The sequence below is a fragment of the Microplitis mediator genome, chromosome 4 (assembly GCF_029852145.1).
Source record: "Microplitis mediator isolate UGA2020A chromosome 4, iyMicMedi2.1, whole genome shotgun sequence".
Classification (NCBI taxonomy): Eukaryota; Metazoa; Arthropoda; class Insecta; order Hymenoptera; family Braconidae; genus Microplitis; species Microplitis mediator.
Window position 1 is genome coordinate 11,680,042 of NC_079972.1, and position 26,062 is coordinate 11,706,103.

A 26,062-nucleotide genomic window follows, 5' to 3' on the forward strand; every position below is an offset into this window, starting at 1 on the left:
TACGATCTCATGTTGTACTAATCGTTCTACCAAGACTGATCTCTAATCCTTTTGATTAATTAAATTTACTTTTAGTGGACTTAAACTATTTATAATTTATCAATTTATAATTATTTATTATTTAATCTCCGTATTTTATTATTCATTCTTAACTACTAAATCATTTGACTGAGAAATTAATACCCTGACGAATATCTAATATAATTTCTGATGATGAAGGAAACTGAATACATTTTGTCAAGCTTTTGATCCCGGGTCAAAAATAAAACTTGATTTAGACTTGGTTCACCAAGTCGAAATTAGGAGCCGTTTTTCATAGACAAACTCGACTTTTTTTTACGGAGATATGAAATGTATTGAGTTTTCGCCTTGGTTTAGACTTAACTGGCTTACTAAAGTCACGATTTAAGACGAAAAAGTTGAAATCAAGTCGAAATTGACTTGCTTTAGACTTATTCAAATTAAATTTGAACACGAAAAAGTCAAGATCAAGTCGAAATTAACTTGATTTAGAATTCTTCGACTTAAATTAAAATTATAAGGCGAAAAAGTCTAAATCAAGTCGAAATTGATTTGATTTAGACTTTTTCGACTTAAAGTATAAGGCGAAAAAGTCAAAACTAAGGTGAAATAATTTTTATATATATATTAGGGCGAAAGTAAGACGAATAAATAACTTTTTTTCGACTTGGTCCAGTAAGTCAAAAGTAAGGTGAATGACTATCGTGCTCGAAGTAAAGACGAATAAGTTCAAACTAAGATCAAAAAATACAAATAAGTTGAAACTAAGAGGAAAAAAGTGCCAAAAGTTGAAAAAAATTTAATTCAAGTCGAAAAAGTCGAGATCTTATCGAAAAATCGTCGGCAAATCGATAACTTCAAAAGAAAATAAGGAAGTGAGCTTGAATCAAGTTTTATTTTCGACCCGGGATAATTAAAAATTTTTTTTTTATTATATAGTCTAATTAAAATTATTTTTTAGACGTGAACTTTTTTTTTTTATTAATAAATTATTAGAGCGAATGTTTTTACATGATTTTAAAATTTACTAGACCGCAGTTTCTCTAATGGGCTTAATTAATCTATAATTATCAATTTCATTTTCACGGTACTCCCAGCATTCGCCGTTGACATACAATTTTCCTCTTAAAATTCTGACAAAAGCTCCTTTTAGTTTCTCCTCCCGAGCTTTTTCTTTTATAAATAACTGAATTTGCCTCTCATTCCACGTCAGATCATCATGAATTCTAAAATTTTTCCCCTTCAGCAACACTCTCCTCGTCATTATTATTCTCTTATCCTCGTAATTTTTTAATTTAACCATAATTATCCTATCCGTTGAATTATTTCCCTCCCTTATTACTCGGCATTCTTCAATTTCAGGCTCTACAAATAATTCTTTTTTCAACATCTCCACGACCTCTTCTCGTGTTTCACTGTTTCCTTTTTTCAACCCTTTAATTATAATATTTCTCATCCTTATTTGTTTTTCTCGCAATTCAACATTTTTTTCCACATTTTTTATCCTCTCAAACAATCCGACATTAATTAAATCTCTATCTACACTTCTTGATATTTTATTTAATGTTTCTTCAAACTCATCAAATCTTTTTTTTATTCCCATCCATTTTTCTTCTCTCTCAACAAAATTTTTTATTTTATTTTCTAAATTTATTATTTTTATCTCCATTTCTTTCTTGAATTGCACGAAATTTTCTTCATCGTCGTCGAGTTTTTTGTACAAAATATTTAATTCATCTTTGAAATCTTCTCTGAATTCTTCATTTTGTTCTTCTGCGCTGAGAAAATCTAAAAAATAAATTTTTATTTTTCCAAAAATTATTAAAATTAAAATAATTTATATATATGCCAATCAAAAATGTTAACTTACGTTCTCTTAATACATAAAAATTATCATTAAGAACTTGAAAATTTTTTGATATTTTTTGTTGTGAATTTCCACTTTCATCATTTGATTTTTTTATTTTATTTTCTTGAAATCTGACACTTATAAAAATAAATTAATAAATATAAAGTAAATATCAAAAATATTTTCATTCATACTCAGAGAATAAAAAAAAAAATTTAATTGTCTCTGATAAATTTTTTTCAAAAAAGGGATAAGGTAAAAGCCCCTATACCCGCTCACTTTTTATTGGAGTGAGATTAAATCACTCAGTATAAATTAATAAATAAAATGAAAAACCATATTTTTTATTTTATAGTTATTTTTGAAGTTTTGAGTATTAGAATAAAATTTAAGTTTGAAGAATAATCTTGATAATTAATTATTATTAATAGGGACAAGATTTTTGCCATATTTTTTAAATAAGTAGTTCAAATTTTTGCTATTACCGCGAAAATATTGATCTTATTAAAAAAATTTTCAAACAACAGTTGTAGGAAATTTAATTTTCTAAAAAAATGTTTTTCATGATTTTTTTATACGGTCAATATTTTCGCCGTAATTTAAAAACTAAGATTCATAATGAATGATTCAAAATTTGGGGAATTATGAAAATCTTAATTTTGAAATTACGGCTTTCGTATTAGTGCTAAGAAAAAACTATAAGAGACATTTTTTTTAGAAAATTAAATTTCCTACAACTTTTGTTTGAAAAATTTTTAATTATTTTTAAATAATTATTAATTATTTTTAAATTAACGCAAAAATCCTGGATCTAATTATTAATTTTTTAAATAAGGTCCTTGAGTGTACCCATAGTCGCTCACTAAAAGTTGTGATGTACCATTACTCGATCAACACATGGCCCTATAGTTGCTCAAAGACAATATCAATTAAACTATGATAAGTTTATTGATTTGGACAAATAATTTATAAATTATATGACTTTATTCTTATATAATATAAAATTTCATGAATTTTAAAAATGTATTTAATGAGATATAGTTACAACAATTCTTAAAAAATTTGACGTACCCTAAATTTAATCTAACGAATGAACGTTAAAATAAAAAAATACCCGGCTTTGCGCGATTTTGAAAACAGTTATTTAATTTCAATTTATAATCTATTATAAAATAATTTGATACATCATATTTTGATATATTTAGATTCACAAATAATTATTTATCAATAATAATATTTTTAGTTGTATTTTTTTTTTATAAACATTATAAAAAACGCCTTAAACAGTTAAAGTGAGCGACTAATGGTACTGAGCGGGTATAGGGGCTTTTACCTTAACTCAAAAAATTAATTAAAAATTTTTTTATATTTCTAATGGAATTCATAAATTGAAATATTTCATTTAATTTTACAAAAATATGATTAAAAATAAAACTACACTTTTTTTTTAATATTGGAAACAAAAATAATTTTTTTTAGTACTCTAATTTTTAAAATAAATATATCAGGTATATTTATTGCCACCAGAATTAATAATTAGTAAACTAACCTCAACATATAAATTTAATGATTTGAAATTTTTAAATTATTTATTAATAATTAGATAATTACCGTTTAGGCAGAGTAGAAACTAGTGGCGGTGTAACATAACAATCAAGTGTATCATCCTTATCCTTATTCATGTCAACATTATTTTCACTAAACTCCATAATTATTTATTATGAAACCAATTAATACTCCAAGTACTGAAATGTAATTTTTTAAAATCCAATACCGTAATGACAGTTAAAAAATTCCGCAGCTTTATATAGACTCAGAAATTTTGTCATTGAAAACAAGTATCGATGGCCTAAATATAATTAAGTGATTTCTTTGAAGTATAATAAACTTTAAATTAACTTTGAAGGTTAAATTTTTGAGTGATTGATTGAGCCGTAAGGTAAATTTATTAATACACTCGATAAGGCATAATGACTTAGTGACGAATGTAACATTGAGTTATTGTTTAAATAGTTTCAAACAAAAAAATTTATCTATTTACTTGTAATGAGTCATACGTGTAATTACTGCTTTTAAATGAGTGTGAAGGTCAGTGATAGCTATATATTTATCACGTAGTAAAATTACATACAAGAATTGAATTAATCCATTATTTAATTAACTCATGTAATTACATATATATCATTACATTACATATTTTATGATGTTAAATTACCTGTCAATTTTTTAAGAATTCGACGGCGACTTGAATGAGTTATTTATTTGAATTATAAATTTCTAATTAAATAAAATAAAAAATTAATATGAGTTTTGAAAAAAAATCTCAGTGGTCCATTTTCACCAGATTTAAAATTTTTTTAATGACTACTTTGTATCAATATTAAATTCTTGAGTCACCTTGAAAATAATCATTTCTTTAAATTAAATAATTAACTCCATTGATTACACCGTCCCACAAAAAAAAATGGTCTGTATTTTTGACCGGACCTACCTATCTTTATGTATTTCGACGCGCTGAATCCGAATCTGAAGTCAGTTTTGCCCGTACACCCTCAAAATTTTAAGTAAATTGCAAAAAACCATAAAAATCGCCAAAAATTAGCAGTTTTGGTAAGACAAAAATTTATGGAACTATAGACCAAGTATGATTTTTATGTATTTTGATCCACTAAATCCAAATCTGAACCTTTTAAAACTTAAGTAAAATGTAAAAAAACCCCTGAAAATAGCGGAAAATAGCAAAAAATTGCAGTTATTGTGATAAAATACATTCTATAGAGTTAGATTAATAGATCAATCATGATTTTTATGTAGTTCGATCCGTTGAATCTAAATCTTGAGCTTATTCGGCTTATATATCTTTAAAAATCTAAGTAAATAGCAAAAAATCTCTGAAAATTTCAAAAAATTGATTTTGTTGAGATGAAAATCATTTTTTAAATCAAAAATAGTTATTTGCAACTCCAATTTTTTTTATCAGAAAAGTATTAAAAAAAAATATATACTCTCAGATAATTTGTTAGTAAAATTACCTATAGTCATGTGGGGCAAGTATGCACTGAAATGCATGGGTTTGCGCACCTTTGCCCAATATGACTGTAGCTTAGTACTGTGAGGACATCTAACCAGTAACTAAATTTTTATTATGTTGTTATATTTTACAATACGCATATGGGAAAAATTTATATATTTCCTACACGTCCTCGCAGTATCAAATTTTTACCAAAATTTTTTTCCGTCTAATTGAGTAAATTAATTAAGTTATCAAAAATTTGTTATCTCACAAAGATTAGGTTATTAAATAAGAACATATAATAATATATACAGAAGAATATATATCACAAATAAAATATAATTAGACAAAATTTATAATGATATATGATTTATTAAAACGGCCGATAAAAGTAAGCTATAATTTACCAAATAGAAGATGAACTAAATAAGCGTAGTGAAGACGTGATGAAGCATGGATTACATGACTACATGATGCTCATCGTGATGATCAGCATCAGAGTAATAGAAGAAATAGAAGTACTCGGTATCAGAGTTCTCAATTCTCAAGTCTCAAGTTGTGTTGTATACGGCACCCTGACGTACGTTTTATTAGTTCAATTTAAATAACGGCCTTGAAGCCTCAAGCTCACTTTACTTGGGATTTATATCTAAATATATACAGATATACTGTTACACTTACGTTTACTGTACATGTGTGTGGATAAATGGATGGATGGATGGATGGTTGGAAGGATAGATGTAATATGTGTGCAAGAGTGAACGTATATGCAGAGCTAGAGAGTTTATCACATGAACACCCTTCATTTCACGAGGATATCTCGTGAATCTAGGTAAATACGTGCACCCACCCTAACGGCACTGATGAGTGAACAAGGATTTACGTACTTTTATTGCTGGTCCTCGGTACTTGGGTATTTATCTCCCACGACCCAAATGCAAATTAAGTTAAAGCTACGCTCGAGCTAAATCTACACTGTCAACTTTGATGATGGGTAGAAAACTAGTCAACGCGAACCCGGAGAACTGTCTGATGTAAACAACACCTAAGATCTCTGTCGTTACACTGATGCTGTAAGAAAAAAAAGCACGGAATAAAATTTTTGTGTTGAAGACGATAAAAAATAACAGAGGGGACCAAAAAAGATAAAACGGGATTTGCAAAATAATAATGGCGTTAATTTAATTTATTTTATTGGCGTGTTAACTTTTATTTTATTTATACGACGCTGATCTTTTGAAAGAATTTACAATTTTTTTTTAATTAAATATCAATTTGGATTTTTAATGCGTACAGTAGAGTTTCAGAAATTTGGATATTTTTTTTTTTATTATTAATTTTTATTTCAGCCTATCAGGCCTAGAAATAGGACTTGGATAGTACCATACATATTTCTTATTTCTATAAATTATATTATGTTAAATATCTTAAAAATATTAAAAATACTAAAAATTTGGATATTTAAAAAAATGAATTTAAACTGTCACTGTCCGATAAAAAAATAAATCAAAGGTCATAAAGTCATCAGTTTCTGTTCTTATTTAGCTGATAAATAAATCAGAATCACTACAAGTATGCTTACTTTCTATACATATATTAATATATGAGACAGTATCTCTCTAATTACGTTATCATCTGCTTAAATAATTATTTCTCTGCAAATAAATCTTCATACATTGTAATTAAAGGAGAGTGTATCTCTTTAACCTCAGCTCCCCTACATGGATTTATCCATGTATTAATTAATATCCAATCAATACATATTGACCTCACGATAAGCTAGAGCTTATCTATAATCTACACCTACTGGTTTAAAATAAAAACATTAATTTTTTGAAACCTTTCACTTCTTCGGTATCTCATATTTTATCTCACGTACATTCTTATCAAATCCCGTTAGCTCTACTAAAAATCTACGTTTTTTTTTTTTATTAAATTTTTTTTTCCTGATTTAGAGGGTAAATTTTTATGTACTATAATTATTAAATTTATTTAAGATCTAAATAACATTGATTAAAAAAATAATTTTATTTAAAGGATTCATTTCTATTATCGATAGTTATTATTAATTTTAGTAGACTATACTTAAATAATAAATACAAAAACACGTAAATTAAAAAAACATAACGGTGCCACCCCCTCACGTGATAACATCAGCATGTGTGCAAAGTACCCACGAGCTACAAAATAAGTCCATATGACGTGTAAGCGTTCCGCTGCTGCCTAAAGTGTCACTCAGTGCACCCAGTACTTATGAAGGAATTTAACGCGACACGTGGTGGTTTTTATACAGAAATATATGACCACACACCAACATCGTCCATCAACCCCCCGCAAATAATAACCTAAATACTTAAAAATAGGTATAACATATTCCTCCCCTAAAATGATACATATATACCAATCCTTTATACTTAAACAACTGTCGTAGTATTTCTCTGTTTCATTTTCCCCAACACGTGTCAATTTAGTTAACATCAATCCATCGCACGATATATCATATCTTAATTTTTTTTTTATCCACAATAAAAATTTTTAAAAAATATAAAAGTTTTAAATGTCATTGTAATTGTTTTAAAATATAGGATATAAAATGAAGCCCTTGTTACAGTATAAAAAAAAATTAATCGCATAAGGAAGCATAAAATAATTTTTTTTTCCTTTGATAAGGGACAGAGCATAAGAATAATACGCATAGAATCACTAATAGTCGCTTATTATATATTATATATAAGCGTAATAGTCACAACTCCACCTAACTTACAACATTTATGCATACTCACATATATACATATATATATATATTTATGTATGAATTTATATCTGGTAGTAATAATTGTCTGGTATTAACAACGATGTCCATATTTGCATCACGAAACCGGCTCCGAAGGTAGCTCATAACATTTATTATCTGTTTCAAGTGTTTCTGCCCTACAGCGGTTGCAAAAGCAGAAGCAAACGCAGCAGCAGCAGCAGTAGAACCAGAAGACAGATTTAATCCCGTCCCGCGAATTCCGAGAGCTAGAGCCGCGATCTGCGTAAATAACCGCCCGAATCAAATCCAAAGGCACTTTGGTGTCTCATGGGTTTCCTCGAAAAAAATTACTAACGATTTTAAATCAGATATAAAAAGTTGTATTACTTATCCTCGGCAGCGAACCATAACCGTGTTGTGGTTGAGTTCCTCTACTTGGGTTCTCCGAGTAGATAAGATGAGTAGGAACATGAGTGTGCTGTAGGAATGAATGTGTACCTCGAGCGAGGATCCTTCGACCGTGACCACGAAGCGTGGCAGTCGTGCGTGTGTCACTCGGATGACTCCTGGCCTCAGGATTACAACTTTAACATAAACTTAGTCATATTAATGTACGTTGCTGGAGTCCAGTGACGCCCAGAATATGCACGCGTGCCTGCAGAATGTGCGGGAAGACTAAACCTGTCGGGCATCTTTCCGCCCCCGAGGCATTGTTCTGGGGTAGATGACTCTGAATCCTGGATTATATGTCACATGCTTGTTACTTAATATTTTTACTATTAATTATTTAAATCGAGATTACCTGGTAGGTAATACTATGGTGGACGTAACTACTACCATTGCAACATTGTTGCAACTACTTACACGGGTATACCGTCTGTTTTAATGTTACCTTCACTGTAACTACGTTGCCATTAATTTTAAATACGGTATTAATTATAGGGGAAGTAGACTTTAATTGTAACAAATAAAACTCGTTCAGAATCTCTTTACTTATTTAAGTTTTCGTTTTTACAATTTTCAAGGCATTAAATCATAACTTTACAGTTATTACTTATCCCTTATTAAAGTAATACAGAATCCAGGGGTAATAAAAAAATTTTATCGTGATTTATTGATAATTGTCATAATTAAAGGACTTTTTACTTATTTTTACCATATTTATACACTGGCGGTATTTAGGCTTACAGTAGTAAGTGTCTGACTTGAAGTTGCATTGGCTGTAACTACTAAAGTCTGCTTCCATGAAACATTAGTCAGAACTACTGCTACAGTAACAAGTGTCTGACTAAAAACTACATTGGCTATAACTACTGCTGCTTCAATGTCGGACTCGAACTACATCAGCTGTAACTACTGCGACTGCTGAGTTTTCTTACTATATAGTAAGAAGGTTGCGTAACAACATATCCGCGACAAAATATCAGCAGACAAAATAACCACATGACAAAATATCCGTGGAAATAATATCCGATGAATAAAATATCTACTCTCTAAAAACGAATTCGTGAAAATCACATGAAAGTCACTATTTGGCAGTGAATAGTCACTTATTGCTAGTGAAAAGTATACCACTGTTTGAATTAGTGACATACTTTTCACTAGTAAACAATGAATAGTCACTATTTTCACTGTTTCAAATTTAAGAGAGTACGGACAGAATATCCTGAAAATTGACAAATTTAATCAATTGAATTTTTTTACGGATATTTTGCCTTCGGATTTTTTGTCCGCGTATATTTTGTCTAATGGATATTTTGTCGCACGGAAATTTTGTCAATGGATATTTTTTTGCGGACATTTTGTCGCGGATATCTAAGCGTGTCACCTAGTAAGTAGTAGTACTAGTAGAAATGAAATCAAGTTCCTGTCAAGTAATTGGTCAGTTTGACTAGACTTGAACCAGAAACTGGCCAGTATAATATCGAGTTTCTGACAAGTAACTGGCCAGTTTGATTAGAGATCCAATGAAAAATGGAGCCTTTGAAAAAATTGTCACTTTTAAATTTTAGGTTGTGAGGTTATCAAAATTGTCAGTTGCTCGGAAAAATAAAATGAAAAATGACAGACTTTTAAAAAAATCGAATTTAAATAAATCAATGATAACTTAAAATCCAAATAATGATTTCTAGTTTTTACTCGATATCGCTGACTAGTTACGGCTTTGAAATCGTGTTAAAACTTGAGTATTTCTACTAGGGATTACACCTTCACCTACTTCACCAGTAGCCAGAATATTTCTAATAACCACTTCATGAACTATAAAAAAATCCTACTACTACTTCTCGTTCTTTTCAAACAACTTTAACAAAAAAAAGCTTCTACTGTTACAATAATTTTACCATAATTAATTAAAATAACTTAAAAAATTAACCTTCAGGGTTACGAATAATTACTTAACGGCTCCACTTCTACAGTATCCGTTTGAACTTAAAATAATAATAATAATGTTAAAATTATCTCGTAGACTAAAGAAAATTACGGATGTAGAGTGACGTACGCGTGCCGGTAAGTCGTTGAATCCAGTAGTTATTTATTTATACACATATTTCGCGTGGTGGGTAAAATTAATAAGTAACAATTGTGGTCTGACGTGTGACCTCGGGTCTTCTGCGGATGTAATGGTTCTTATGGAGATGTTTGCTCACCGTGTATGTGTTGTTATGGTGTTGGTTGTTGTGTGGAATTACAATAAATAGTAAAGTAACTTCTTAGCTGTGCGTGTATTTCAGTCTTCGGATCACTCATCATCAACTACTTCTTGCACGTATGAGATTTTCACTGAGATTGTATTGTTGTGCCGGGTAAAAAAATGAATAGGGCTAAAGGGCGCATGGCAGGAAGTAACAATTATAATTTTATTTCAACGAATTCTTTTGTAATTTTATCATAAAAAAATTATAATTTAATATAAAGATATTTACAAAGACCGTTGAAGAAAATAAAAATAACTCCATGTTTGTCGACATTTTATTGCTTTGAAGGCTAAATAAAAAATGTATCTGGAACTGATAATAAACTGGTTGAAGATCTTGAAGCAAGTACTGGCACAAAAACTAAAACAACAACAAAAACAAGAGCAAGAGCAAGAGAAATAGTAAGAGCACTTGAGTTGTACGGAAAAGGTACGTCGGATTGAATAGCCCGGGGATATATTAGTTGGTTGATACACGTGCTACTTGGCACGCAATATAAGATTTGTGCAAGTTGAGGAATAAGGAAGCCAGAGAGAAGTTAATCGACTACCTCTACTACTCACAAACAACCTTGCTTACGGATTTAAACTTGTCTTACTTTAATGATCAGTATCTTCTTTGACAGTTCTTATGTACATTTAAATAATAATGATCATAATGTCTCAAGATGAATATATATTTTCAAATAAATAGATTTTTAATGGATAGCGAATTTGAGTGACTTTATAAAAAAATAATTGCCTTGATCAAAAGAATAACTTGATTTTGACTTAATTTACTTGATTTTGGCTATACTTGCTTTTTTTTACTCCAACATGACTTTTTTAACTCAAAAATTTAAATCACATTCAAGTTAACTTTGATTTGGATTTGACTTGAATGACTTAAATTTAAGTCAAATTTGACTTGAACTTCACTTGGTGTAAATTAGTACTAAGTAAGACAACTTAGTCAAAAGCAAATCAAAACCCGGGTCAAAAATAACACTTGATTTAGGCTTGCTTCACCTTATTTTCATTTGAAGTTATCGATTTTCCGACGATTTTTCAGTAAGATCTCGACTTTTTCGACTTTTTTCATCTTAGTTCCAACTTATTTGTATTTTTTGATCTTAGTTTGAACTTATTCGTCTTTACTTCGAGCACGATAGTCACCTTACTTTTGACTTGCTGAATCAAGTCGATAAGAAGTTATTTTTTCGTGTCTTACTTTCGCCTTAATATATAAAAATTATTTCACCTTAGTTTTGACTTTTTCACCTTATAATTTAAGTCGAAAAAGTCTAAACCAAGTTAATTACGACTTGATCTTGACTTTTTCGTCTTAAATCGTGACTAAGTAAGCCAGTTAAGTCTAAACCAAATCAAAAACTCAATGTATTTCATATATCCGTAAAAAAAGTGGAGTTTGTCTTATGGAAAACGGCTCCAAATTTCGACTTGGTCAACCAAGTCTAAATCAAGTTTTATTTTTGACCCGGAAACCAAACGAGTTTTCATATCTGAAAATATATTTTTCATTTATCAAATAAGCTAAAGAAAAAATTACTTTTTAAATTGTATACTTTAAAAAAAATTATATCTTTTAAAAATTTCAAAATAACGAATTTTTTTCGAAAGCCATTCAGATCACATTTGAATTGATAACTTGCGTGTTATTTTAATTTTCAATTTTTATAGCGGAAGTAAAAAACATACTTTATTTTAGTTGTTTTTTTAAATTTCAACATTAAATCAGTCTTGTATTTTATCCATCGTGTTTTCATCATCTCGGCAAATTGTATTGAATAAAAAATTGAAAAAAAAAAAAATAATAATAATAATAAATGAAAGAGGATGAATAAGGCGCGGCTACTGGATTTACGTGAATACACGTGTACATATGAGTGTTTATGTGTATTATATATATTGTGTGTGTGTGTGGTGGGTTATATATGAGAAGAAAATAAGAAAAAGATAATGAGAATGCTAGTTCTTGGAGTATAAGCATATATAAAATAAAATAGAGAGATGGTGGATGGTAGAATGGACAGAAAATAAAACAAGTGGATGGTAAAGAAGATTGAGTAGAGTTGTTGTGTGTTCTACGGTAAATAAATATATTTTAGTGTATGAGTGTGTGTGTATGTGTGGGTATTTATATGAGAAAAAGAGGCAAGAGGGCAGGCAGGGAGAGAAATGATATTTTTTTTGGCAAAGAAAGGAGAGAAAGCAATTGGATGGAGGGGAATGAGGAGGGCGGGCGTGACTTGTCCGTGACATCGCGATTACGCTCGCACACCTGTGCCCCGACTTACTGCATAGCAGTACACTTGTGTTATATGTTGGCCTGGACTTAAGTCAGCCACTTACTTTAGCACTCGTCACGCGCCGCAAGGACTGAGCCACGCGTACTCGTGCGCTTCCTTTAAATCTCCCTTTTTTTAGTTAATTTATTTTTGTATTTTAGTTTAGCTTTTTATTTTTTAGGTGACGGAATTTCATTTAACTAAAACCTGTGCAATTTGCCTCGGGACATGCTCGTTCTCTAATCCATTAACTCGATTGAATTCTCGTGGTTCTTTTCTGAATTAAATTCAATTACTTTTGTGTTTAAATATTAATGAGATGGACTTTAAATATTTTGTCAGATTAGAAAATAAAATTTTTTTTTTTGTATGAATCAAGTAGTCGGGGGTTAAAGTGAGCAGACAGAAATTATTTTTAAAATAATTTAATCAGTTGCTAAAGTTGGGCTCATTACTTTTTCTTGGGTCTATAGAGGGTGAACATGTCTTATAAAAATTTTTGAGTTCGACTCACCCTGACCACCTCGCCCTTTATTAACGGAGTCTAAAATTTTTTTTTAAAATCTAACTTAGTACAGCCTTCTCTTTAATAAAAAATTCGACCTACAAAAACCATCTGAAAAAATGAAAATAATTAATGTTAAAAAAAAAATGTCGGACATTTTTACGAAACAAAAAATGAAATAATTTACAGAGATTATATTCTTGCAGATGTAAGTAGAAAAAGTGTAGCATAATAGTATAAAAAAAGTGTAGAGTGGCAGACAGGCTGGCACATGCCACAAGTGTGCCCTGGAGTACGTCGGTGTGTATATTGAGTTACAACGACATCAGTGTCCTTGTCTTTGGTTGCGCGAACTCGGTTCTCTGGCCTCTTATCTCTCGTTTTATTATTTTTAAACCATTTAGATTTTTTATTTTTTTATTATTTTTTATCATCTTTAAAACAAGTATAGTATTACTGCAACAGTCCACATAACAGCCGAGTGGGCATTGTATACCAAAAGCGATAGTATATATATATATGTGTAGCAAACCAGAGCAGAGACGCGTTACGTCGAAAGAAGCCTTAGAGAAGCCGTGTTGTATACGCGAATGATCTTACAATCTTCGTCATGTTCGAGCTCAAGCTTGTTCGTGGCTCTGTCACGAACCTGGAAATACGAACCTACCTGATGGAGATGATGATGGTTGAAAAGCATCCTATCCTATCCAAGAGTTGTGTTGCCGTGGCAAGAGAAATTAATCTCTACAACCGACGACCCTCGGCCATGATCCTACCACCCTCGTATTCTACATACTGTATTAACCATATACATACTCTTTTATTTTATTTTCATCTCTACGATATTCCGCTTCACCTTCCTCAGCTTCATCTTCACTCAGCAATTAACTTTATCTTTTTAAAAAAATTATGCTTCAGATTAATTTTAAAAATATTTTTTATTGTTAATATTTTTAATTAATAGTAACAAGAAATAACTTGACACTTTTTAAGGAGATGCATTGAATTCAGATGAGAAAAAAAATTTAATTACGACAGTGGTAAAAAAAAAATTCATTATTGGATATTTTAATTTTTTATTTATTTTTCATAAAAGCAGTAATTATACAAATATATAAACTAGTACTTAATTAAGAGAACTAAGTGCAAAAATTTATGCTAGCAAATTAAAATTTTGTTTTTAATTATATTTGTGATTAAAAAAAAAATATGAGACATTTAATTTAAAAAAAAAATTTCATGTGAATATTTATATCACTGAGAGCTGAGGGGAATCAAATCACATCAGATAGAATATTCTATATGGTCGCTTATATATATGAGTGTGAGTGAGTGAGTGTGGGTGTGACGATCAAATCAGAATGTTTAGTTGAGACGAAAAAGACGCACCAGCTGGTGACTTTTTCATATATTTATATCCATACATACATACATAGGGATACACACACACATACGTTTAAATAAATATATGTGAGTGTGTGCTATTTTTTATTCGTAGCATATCAAACTCAATGAAGTCAATATGTACAATAACTCGATAAGTAGATAATAACATGTAATATAATAAGAGTGGAGGTTTTGTGTGTACGTGACCGAGTACACTGGATAAGCACGCGCCACTTTGACACGCCAATTGTATCATCATCTCAAATTATTCATTAATATAACTAAATTATTTATTATTATTTTTCCAAACAGTTTTTGAATTTAAACTACACGAACTATTGAGTCTACAAGAAAATTAATAGAGGACATTTTTGTAGAAAATTTCAATCTCTATAAATGGATTTTCATATATTTTTATCATATATTTGATATATAACACAAGTTTAATTTATAATACCAAAGCTAAAAATCAAATTTCTTTAATATTCTAACGCCTTTAAATTTGAATTATGGGCGAAACTATTGAAAATATGACAAATATACACTGATACATTTTTGTGGGAAATTTAATTCTCTACAAAAAATGACTCTATAATTTTGTCCGTAAATTCAATAGTTTAGACATAATTTTAATTTGAAGATAAATAAAAAATAATGAATTTTATTATTATTGTTTAATTGATTTAAAATTTTATTGGAGAATTAATAGTATAGTAATATATATGATCATGCATTTAAAAACCAATAAAGTAAAACAATATAGATTTAAATATGCGTGTAAATAAACAAAAGAGAAAGGTTTAAAAACAATTATTCAATTATTTTTATTATTATTATTAAATATTATAACTTTATAATTTGCGGTTCTTAAAATTCAATCAACTTAAAAATAATTTACGAGCAATATAATTTAAAAAGTAAAAATATAATGCAATTAAAATAGTTTAGAAATAAATCGATGAATTTTTAATTTCCTCGAGTGTTGTATATTTTTTTTTTTTTTTTTTTTTTTCAAAGTGTCCCGGAAATGAGGTACGAGTGAATATGATACCGGCAGGTTTACTAGCCAGTTAAGTCACTCGATGCTTTAGCACGCCATAACTCATTTTGTCCATGAATATACATACTACATTTAAATAGCCATAACCGAGAGAGTATAAGAGTACTAATTGCAAGTTATTAGTCATACTGCAGTATTCAATATTACTTTACGCTCATTATTTATTAATTATTTATTTACTTTATTTTTTCATCACTTTTTTCATTATTTAAATTAAATCAGTGTAATTTGATAAATAAATATTATTTATTTTTTTTTGCATTTGTTTGCCTGTTTTTTTAAGGAAAGAGTAAAGAAAAAACTTTGCTTGAGGGTTAAATTTTATTTAGTATCATTTTATATACCTGTAAGTTAATATCCTCGGGCATTACCGGATTTTGTTCCGACTTGAAAAAAAGTAATAAAATGTTTCAGTAAACAATACGGGAATTTATTAAATATTTTTCATGGAAAATTTTAATTTTGTAAATATTCGAGTGTTTAAGTTCGAAAAAATTTTATTCATGCAAAATAAAAGGAGTCCCTAGAAAATTTTTTTCAAGTCTACATAACCCTGATTACAAACTCCGATTGAATCCGACTGACTCCGATTGAATCCGATTGAAATCCGATAGACTTTCAATCGGAATTTTTAATCAGGGAAGGGCAATGTAGACTTTATGGGGCATTTTGAACCACCGAAAATTTTTAATCAGGTTAAAAAAATTTTTTCAATCTACTTAAAATTTATTTTCAAAACTAAATTTCTATTTCAAAATTTGAAGTCAGGATTATTTCTGTCAGGGAAAAAAAGAATTAAATGAAAAAAAATTTTAAAGTTGAATTTTTTAGAAAACATATTTTTTTTTATTGCTAAATATTGACACCGAATATTTATTAGAAGCCTGAAAAAAAGTAGAACTAGTAAAAAAAATTAATACACTTAACATTTTTTTCTTAGCGGGTCTATTTCGCTCTCCCCCTTTCCCTACTAGAAAATTCATTGAAGTTGAAGGGAAAAATTGTCAAATAAAAAATATTTGAAGTAAAGAAAAACCAAAATAACAAAAAAAATATCATCACAGTTATATGACTATATACACCAGAGTTTGTCCGGCGAAGATTGAAGTAAAGGACATTACGAAAGTACGACAATAAATACGTGAACACAACCGGGTGTGTGTGCACGTGTGTGTGTTTGGTAAAAGAACGACTAGAAGTAAAGTCGAGTGATGTATAAATAAAAATAATAAAATAAAAGACCAACACAACGGACAACGGACATTAAAGTGAGTAAAGAAAAGAGAGAAAAGACTTGAGCAGAGTTAAGTCTGGTGAAAAGAGACACAGCGATTACCATATAATAGTGCCCTGAGGGTGCATAAGCTGCAGTTATATACTACGTCCCTCTTCAATTCACCAATTGTTAACTCCATTCTGTCTCTTTCTTTATTATTCACTCGGACAATGCCTATGTAGTATACAAGTATACAAGTATACGTATTGGCATAGGCTTTGCTTGGACGAGTTGCTGTACTTGTACTTGTATTTACTACACATCGGCTCTGACTCGCCACTCAGAATCTTTACTAGTTTATATTATACTGCCACTGTCCCTGTCACTGTCCCTCTATCCTAATCTTAGTCTTTATCCTCTTTCCCTCTGCTCGTACGATCACTCCGTAATATTCTACTCTGCCGTCGCACGAGCAATATTAATAAAAAAAAAAAAATAAGAGGCATAGTCATCACAATAATGACTGTAAGAAAAACATGATTTTTTTTCTAAGAAGCTCAAGTTTTATGTAATCTATCTGCTCATTTCTATCATTTCAATTTTTCTGACACTTTCAAAAAATAATTTTTCTACTAATTTTCTTCTGAGGACGTGGATCTGTCGGAAAATAATAAACAGGAAAAATTTCCTCTTGCTTAGAAATTTTTACCCCATTTACTGACAATTAATTACACATATCGTCCATGCAGTTCATTAATTTCATAGTAAAAACGAAAATGTGTATATGCCTGACACTTTAAATTTAATATTCGTAATAAAAAATTTAATTATTTATTTTCATTTTCACGGATAGCCGGTCAGTTTCATGTACATGGTCAATATAATTTCCAATCATAACCCCGATTCTATTTTCCATCCTTCGATTTTTTACCCGAGATCCGAACCCTATTAAATTCCTAATTTCGACTGAAATCTCACATTTAATTATAATAAATATGAAGCCCAGCTCCGAGGCTTCATTACAAAATTACAATCCGGCCCAACATATTTTTCATTAACTCAAAATTACTTATATTCGTCGGTATTATATCTTTTAATTAATTAATGACATTAGAAAAATAAATAAATGAATTAATAAAAAATAAAAAGACGTGACTATTGAAGATGATTAACGAGAGTGAAGATTTTGTAGCATATGTATACACAATTACATTGATATATATATAATAATATTGGGAGTATACATACAAATACATGCATAAAGTAGTATACTGACGACGGAGATAGAAAAGAGAGAGGGAAAAGAGAATCGGTTGGTGCATTGGAGGCAATGAACTTCACCTCAGCTACATGCAGCACACATACGAGTAAACGCACTGTCTTTAAAAGATGTAGTGGTATAGTGGTTCCATGTTGATGTTTATGCCCTACTCATACATAAATGCCTATGTACATAGGTTACATTAGTATTTGCAGTCGAGTACATATTATGAGGGTTTGGATACACATGTGGTATAACGTAACGTATATATATTCGTATCTCGTGCGTAAGAAATAAAATATATAGATATATATTCTCTTTGCAACTCTTTACTCTTTAACTCTCAACTCTCTCTCTCTCTCTCTCTTTCTTTTTAACTCTCTCTCACTCACTCTCTTTATATTATACTGAACTGTGTACACTCTTTTGCTCTTTCTCCAGTCACTGTCGATGTACTTATGGCTTTTGGTTTATCCGCTTAACCCCACCGATCGGTTTGATCTTTATACGTACACCAATGCGAATGAACTTTATGCCCTCACTGTTGTACTTTGTGCTTACATCAAGAGCTTTATACTTAAATAATTCTATGGCTGTTGTAATAAATAAAAAATATATTTTTTTATTTGCTATGGGTTGACATTAATCGATTATTTGTTGATCAAAATTATAGAGAGAATACTGAGGAAAATGGAGCACGAATTTAAAAAAACAATTTTTTTTTTTAGACCAAATAATTTTCATTTCTTGTCTAAAACATAAAATGGGGCAAGTTTGTCACCCTATTTTTTTTTTGAAATTATGAAATTCAAATAAAACGACAAACTATTTTTGAAAACATGATTTAAAAAATTAATTTTTAAATGGTATGACCACTTTGTCCCATAAAATTGTAAAAATATGTCAATTTACAAATGATTTTGAAGTTTGCTGACAGTTAAAATTTTCGAATTTTTTTTTTCATCGACTTAATTTAAAAAAAAAAAAATATGAAAAAATGCATATGTAGAAAATTTAATAAACTATAGGTGCAATTTTTTAAAACATTTTTTTTTTTATAATTTATTGTTTAAAAAAATATCCAAAAATTATTGGACGTCGGCTAACTTCAGTGGCATAATTATGATAATAAAATTAGTAGACATTTAAAAATTTTTTGATTTTTTTTAACAAAAAAAAATATTTTGAAAAATTGCACATATAGTTTATGAAATTTCCGACATGTGCATTTTTTTTTCATTATTTATCTGTTAAAAAATTTTTTTTTAATTCAAAATGTCTGCTAACTTTACCATCATGTCATAATTTACAAACAATTGTAATTAAAAAAAAATTGGCAATATAAACAAATCAATGTAATGAATTTACGATAAAAATGAATAATATTAAAGTAAAATTTTAGTTGTTGACTAAATACCTCAACTAAAATATACATAAATGCAGTACAATACCCTGCATAATGATTGTTAAAGCCCAATGCCCGAAGAATAGAACCAACCAGGAAATAATAACAGACTTGTTATAGCAGATCCAAGAGTAACGAAAGCAGAGCAAGTTAAATAAAATAAAAATCAAAGAACAAAGTGTAGCTCAAGACTGAGAGAAAGCAAAAAGCGCGTATGACCCTCGTTATTTTCGTTCTACATAATTATAATAATAATAAATAATAACAATACCAATAAGAATAAGAATAAAAAAGCATAATAATAATAGGCGAAACAAAAAAAACAGGGCACACCTGTGGCCAGCGGTAACACTTTAACTGCCTCGATGATGTAAACGTGATCGTAAATGAGAATAAGTGCCCAGGAGTTGAGAAAATTACATAGGAAACTTGGTAGCAGTCTGATGATCAATATTTTATTTTATTTTACTTTATTTATCTCGGAATTTTTACTCCCTCATTTAATTCCCTATTAATTACTCGAATAGTTTATTTGACTAAAAATTTATCCATCTTGAATTTTTTTCAAATTTATACCAACTCCTCGGTACAAAATATTTACGGTATTTGTTACTTAAATACTGATGCTAATAAATATATCTCAGATGTACTGAATACATTGGATTCTTAATGCAGTACTGAGACACCGACGCACCATATGTGATATGTAGATTTATGTACATATACATATATATCTGTAGAAAGAGAGAGAGGAAGAGAAAGAGTGAGAGCTCGGTGGACATACAGAGAAATATATTAAAACACCCACACGTTTGTCCTCGTCGTTCGTCACTCTTAAACTTCTTTAGCTACTGAATTACGTCAGTACAGGTATTAAATGACCATGAAGACTTGGACTACTACTATAGTAGTCAAGGTTACTCAGTGTCATGGGTACTCTATTAATTTATTTAAAATAAAATAATATATTTTATTAAATAAATAAATAAATAATTTTAAAACATGTTTGTAAATAAAATAATGAAGGACAAAATAAATAATAAAAAAAAAAAAACAAGTATTATTTAGTCTTCCTTTTTAGTTTGCGGATGAGTAGAGCGTTGATGCACTGGTTGGAAAAGGAGAGAAAAGAGGAAGAAGGGGTGGGGAAGGGAGAAGAGGAGAAAGAGGAGGTGAACTGAGGAGCCTCGAGAGGGTGTTGGAGTTGGTGTCTTGAGGGCAGTGTTGGTGTCGGCCGCGTGGGTAACCGGTTTGACGAGTCCCCACGTCCCCGGGAGTTGCACGCACGCACGAACGCACGCACCCATCATCTCGCTTCTTCGTTCTTATTCTTGGCAAAGTCCCTGCATCTCGAGAGAGAATACGACAACCGTCTCTCTACTCGACTTGTTCCTTTTATTTTATTTTTTATCTTTTATTTTATTTTTTTATCATTTTTTTACCCAGCAAGACACAGAGAGTGATCTGCTGGGTAAATGTGGACGTGTGTAGATGCCTGCTGCCTCAGTATATGTGGGTATAAAGGGGAATACTGGTCTAAATATAGATACGCATTTACATACGAGTCCTAAAGACCAGGGCTGGATTAATGTCCAGAAGGGGCAGGAGATGATGCGAGATCTGTAGGATCCATTTCCCAATCATATTATTCTCATTTTTTATTTTATCTTGTAATCAAATAATATATTGGCTTTTTTTTAACGTTAATTGATTGGAAAAATATATGTATAGGTTTTTTATAAATATAGTTAAATGTAGATTGACAATCAAAGTTTGTTAATTAATATAATAAATTTTCTAGTGGATTTTTTATGCAGAAATTTATGATCAAGAAAATCACGGGTTTCTGGAAAAAAAAGGCATATTTATTCTCAAAAACTGGTAACATGATTTTACCAATCACCTGATATTTATGAACTCTGTCACCAGATGATTTGGGTTACTGATAATGATAATGAATTTTTAGTCGGAATTTAAATAGAAAGTCGGACGAAATTCGGGACTAAGAAACTTATGAATTTTAAAATATTTTAAATGTAAGAGAAATCATCAATTGTTTGAAAAAAAATATGATCGCAGTCAGCAGACAATTAATAATTTTTGGATTTATTTTCCAACAAATCAATTACGAAAAAAAAAATCTAAAAATATGCACATGTAGAAAATTCAAAAAATTATAAGTGCAATTTTTTTTAATATTTTTTTTTTATAATTTATTGTTTTAAATAAAATCTGAAAATTATTAGACGTCGGTTAATTTCAGTATCGTAAAAAAATTGTTTTGCCAAAATTAGAAAAAAAATCCAAATTTTGATCAGTGTAAAGTCTGTCGGTTTTATACAATAGTGCATTAATTTCGTGATTTGGAATTTGATGACAACCAATTAAATATGGCGGTAAAATATAAATTGTAGTATTACTAAAACTATTAAATTAAATATATGAACTAAGAAATAAAAATAATTGAAACCCGAGTAAGTAATAGAATTAAGCAAAATTTTAAACTAGATTTAAATTCTTAAAAATAATAATAACAGTGATAAAATGAGTTAACAAGAAATAATAAAGGTTTTTAAAAAGAATAAGGGGGTGAGAAGTACAAGTTGAAGCGGGGATATGACGTGAGAAAGAAGTAGAAGGCAGACTAAAGAATACAGTAGCTAAAGCTAAGTTATATTTGATGCGTTGATAATTAGTTTTCAAGAAGGCCCAGCCTCAGACTCTGTCTTTTTTCTCAGCTCAACAAATTTTTATTTTTTATTCTTATCTCCACGCTCGGTCGCGAATCCGCTCTACACTATCCTCACTCTCTTGCTCTCTCGTTTAATATTTACGATTATATTTCTCTCTTATTCTCCTCACTGTGCTCTGTTACTGATGTTGTAAACTGTAAACTTATTCTTTCTTTAACTCTCCAAGTGGAGCTGTCAAGTCAACCATTTATTTTACAACGCGATCTCCCTCCCCCTTTCCCTCTCTTTCTTTTCTCGGCTACCGTCCTCTTTTATTTCTCCAATTTAATATTTAATGCGATTGAGTTTTAATTCTATCCAACTTCTTTTTACTTCTCTATTTAATTCTTCATCTTTTATCATGACAGAAATAAATTATTTTTACCAAAAAAAAAAATAACAAAATTTAACATAAAAAAAATAATATCTGTCAAATTGTGAGGGCACAGTAATAAGTAATTATTAAATATATTTTTATTAAGATTTAAAAACGTAAATGGCAAATTTGGTAATAAAATGAATTTATTTTTTTTAAATTTAAATCCACGCAAAGATTAAGTTTTTTAAAGAAACTCAAATAAATGTAAACTTCTGGACTATTGCCAGTCCCACTCATAAATCCGACCACGTCGCTTCGCTAGTTAACGCGACGTGTCTTTCTACTTTTCTTTTCTACTTTTCACTCTACTCAGCTGTCATTTTTTTTTTTCACACTTTAACTGACATTACATGACGGAAAACTCTTCAATCCCGGAAACCACTACAGCAACCTGTTGAATTTTTACATTTAATTCCAAGTCTTAAAATCTTCAAGACTTCAAGTTCTTAATTTTAAATCGAAATAAATACGTATACACTGAAAAAGAACAGTGTTGAAATGAAATAACACTTACGTAGGCGGTGTTAAATTGCTGTAAAAAAAAATTCCACGTATAGAAATTAGAAAAAAAGTGTATTACATGTGAATCGTTTATTTGAGAAACTCCATAAGTCAAGGAAACAAAATTTTTCAGGAAACACAAAAAACATTTTTTTGGAAAAACTTGACATCAAAATAAAAAATAAATAATTGAATACAACAATGTCAGCGTTTCTGAAGAAGATTCCAACAAGAAAAATTTAATTTTTTAACTGAAACTACTTGAAAAAATTATTTAAAGTTGATTGACTTATGGGGTTTCTCAACCAAACGAAAAAAAAAGTTATAAAATCATTGTTTTTTTAAATGGTTCCACTCAAATCATTTATTAGACTGGTAAAATGAAGTATAAAATATGTATTTGAACTCTGAAACCCAAAAATTACAAAAAATAATAATTAATTTCAACATTTTAATTAGACATACTACAGTCAACAATAAAACAACATTTGAAATTAATTTCCCAAAAAAGCGCGAATTTTAAATATAAAAAAAAAATATTTCTGTAAAATTAAAACTGCATATGTTTATTTGAGTCATTGACTTATGGGATTTCTCAATTAAATGAAATTGCTGTCGCCCCATTAATTTTTTTTTAAACGCTGATTTGATGCATATTTTGATTGATTTCTATGGAGGGACATCCAAAGAACCCAAAAATGCAAAAAACTCAATTTCGTAAAAAACATGACTTATGGGGTTTTTCAAATAAACGATTCATGTAAAAAATAGTATATTACACACCTAGGGAGGAAAGTAGGACATTTAAACCCGCGTGTATAATTGCCTGGTGGTAAATACGTAAACTGGGACGTCGTATTTTCCTCCGCGGTGTGTAATATACTATTTTTCACCAGATCTGCACCTGAAAGTTGAAATTTCGGCCTCTGTTTACGGGAAGAGTGGCGCATGCATTAAATTTTTTCATTTGTTTTCTCATATAAGAAAAGAACGACTTTCTTCCCTCTAAACAGGGCAGGAATTTAAACTTCCGGCGCAGGTATGGTGAAAAATATATAAATTTAATGAATATTATTTGGAAGGAATTGAAATTTTACTATGTATTTATTCACATAATTATTTATGTTATACGTAATTCATTTAAAAATTACACAATTTTACTTCCACCATTTCAAAAACGAATAATTTAATTAATTAATTAAATCACTGTTTAATTGTAGTGATCGATTAAGTAAAAATATTTAAACACCGGAAAATTTTTTGAACACCGGTAAAGAATATTTACACCGGTGACGGTATTATTTTAACACCGCTTTCGGTGTCGAAATTTAACACCTACACCTCTTGGACATACCCCGGTTTTTTTACAGTGCATAATTTTCCGAATCAAATTTAAAGCATAAATAATAAAATGTCATTAGCAAAATCACAGTTAATAAGTTATAAATAATAAATGAGATGATTTACGACAGAGGCAAGTGAACACGAATCACGAATATGAAAATAAAATTACACTATATACATTATGTTTATACATATATGATATACATATAGATGTATATGTATGAGAGTACATGGAAGTAGTATTGAGAGTGTTACTAAACGTTTTGTTGATGTATTATGTATAATGTAATGTAAGTTATTCGAGTAGGCAAAGGCAATATAACACATAACAGTGTACAGAGTACAGAGAGAGTACTGAGTCAAGTGCAAGGCCGAGGTAGCGACCTTCTATTCCATTCGTATTAAAGTCTGACCAAACATTATTTTATTACTATACGCACCGCATACGGTTTAATGCATTTATATACACTTAACTACTTAACTTCCATCTACTTACAATTAGCTGTTTGTGTTACGCGCAAAGGGAGTCAATTGTGACGGAAAAAAAAATTATTACTTTAATATTTTTTAAATTAATAAAAATTTATTTATACTCAATAAAAATGGTGGCCTTAAAGAATTTATTAATTTGAACCTTGATTACTTTCGGTAAAAAAAATTTTAATTAATTTAAGAAATGACATTTTTATATTTTTAAGGTATTAATTTTTTTGTGTTATTGGTTTTAGGAAATTTATTATTGGAGTTCGACGGATGATGAAATTCAAAAGGAAGAAGCTGGAAGATTGAAATTTTTTCCTGTTGTTTTTGCTGATCATCTAATGGTGAGTCAAGAACTTTTTAATCTTTATTCATCATTTTTTTTTTGTTTTAATATGACCTTTAAATTTTAGTTCCGGTATTTCTGTATAATTTATTGATATTGATAAAAAAAATCTAAATTACACTGTAAATAATCGGGAGTGAATTCGGAGTGATTAAGGATTTTATTTCAATCCAGAGTAATAGGGAGTTTGTTTTTCCAGCGATGTGATTTCAGGGTGATCTGAATTCTATTTCAATCCGTATTCACTCCAACTCGGAGTTAATTTCACTCCAAGGAGATTAAATAAAATAGACAGTCATCCGCTACTTATTCACTCCGGATTTAATCCGCGTTCACTCTGAAAATGTTTACAGTGTAACATAGCAAAATTATGTGAAATTGAAAACTAGAAATGACTTTTCATAAAATTACATGGAAACAAAATTATGGGAATTTTTGCTGTGCATTATGGGAATAGTTCTCATAATGGTATAGGAATTGTACCCATACTATTATAGGGATGGTTCCCATAATATATGGGAATAGTTCCTATACCAATATGGGAACTATTCCTATACCAATATGGGAACTATTCCTATAATAGTATGGGAACTATTCCTATAATAGTATGGGAACTATTCCTATAATAGTATGGGAACCATTCCTACAATATTACGGGAATGGTTCCTTTAATTTATGGGAATGATTCCTATAAATTTTAGGAACCATTTCTATAATACGGGAATAGTTCCCATCCTATTATTGGAACTATTCCTACAATATTATGGAAATGGTTCCTATGGTTTATGGGAATGATTCCTATAAATTTTAGGAACCATTCCTATAA

At 29.5% G+C, this 26,062-nt stretch overlaps 1 protein-coding gene across 1 annotated transcript; it reads right to left on the reverse strand.

Moving 5' to 3' along the window:
- Window positions 1-990: 990 nt before the first annotated feature.
- LOC130666559 (uncharacterized) lies at window positions 991-3,815 on the reverse strand. The gene is made up of 3 exons (XM_057467676.1): window positions 3,482-3,815; window positions 1,892-2,007; window positions 991-1,809 (listed from the first exon to the last, which is right to left on the reverse strand). Exons 1-3 carry the CDS (start codon window positions 3,577-3,579, stop codon window positions 1,049-1,051), a joined length of 975 nt encoding a protein of 324 aa, XP_057323659.1. The 5' UTR covers window positions 3,580-3,815; the 3' UTR covers window positions 991-1,048.
- Window positions 3,816-26,062: the final 22,247 nt, after the last annotated feature.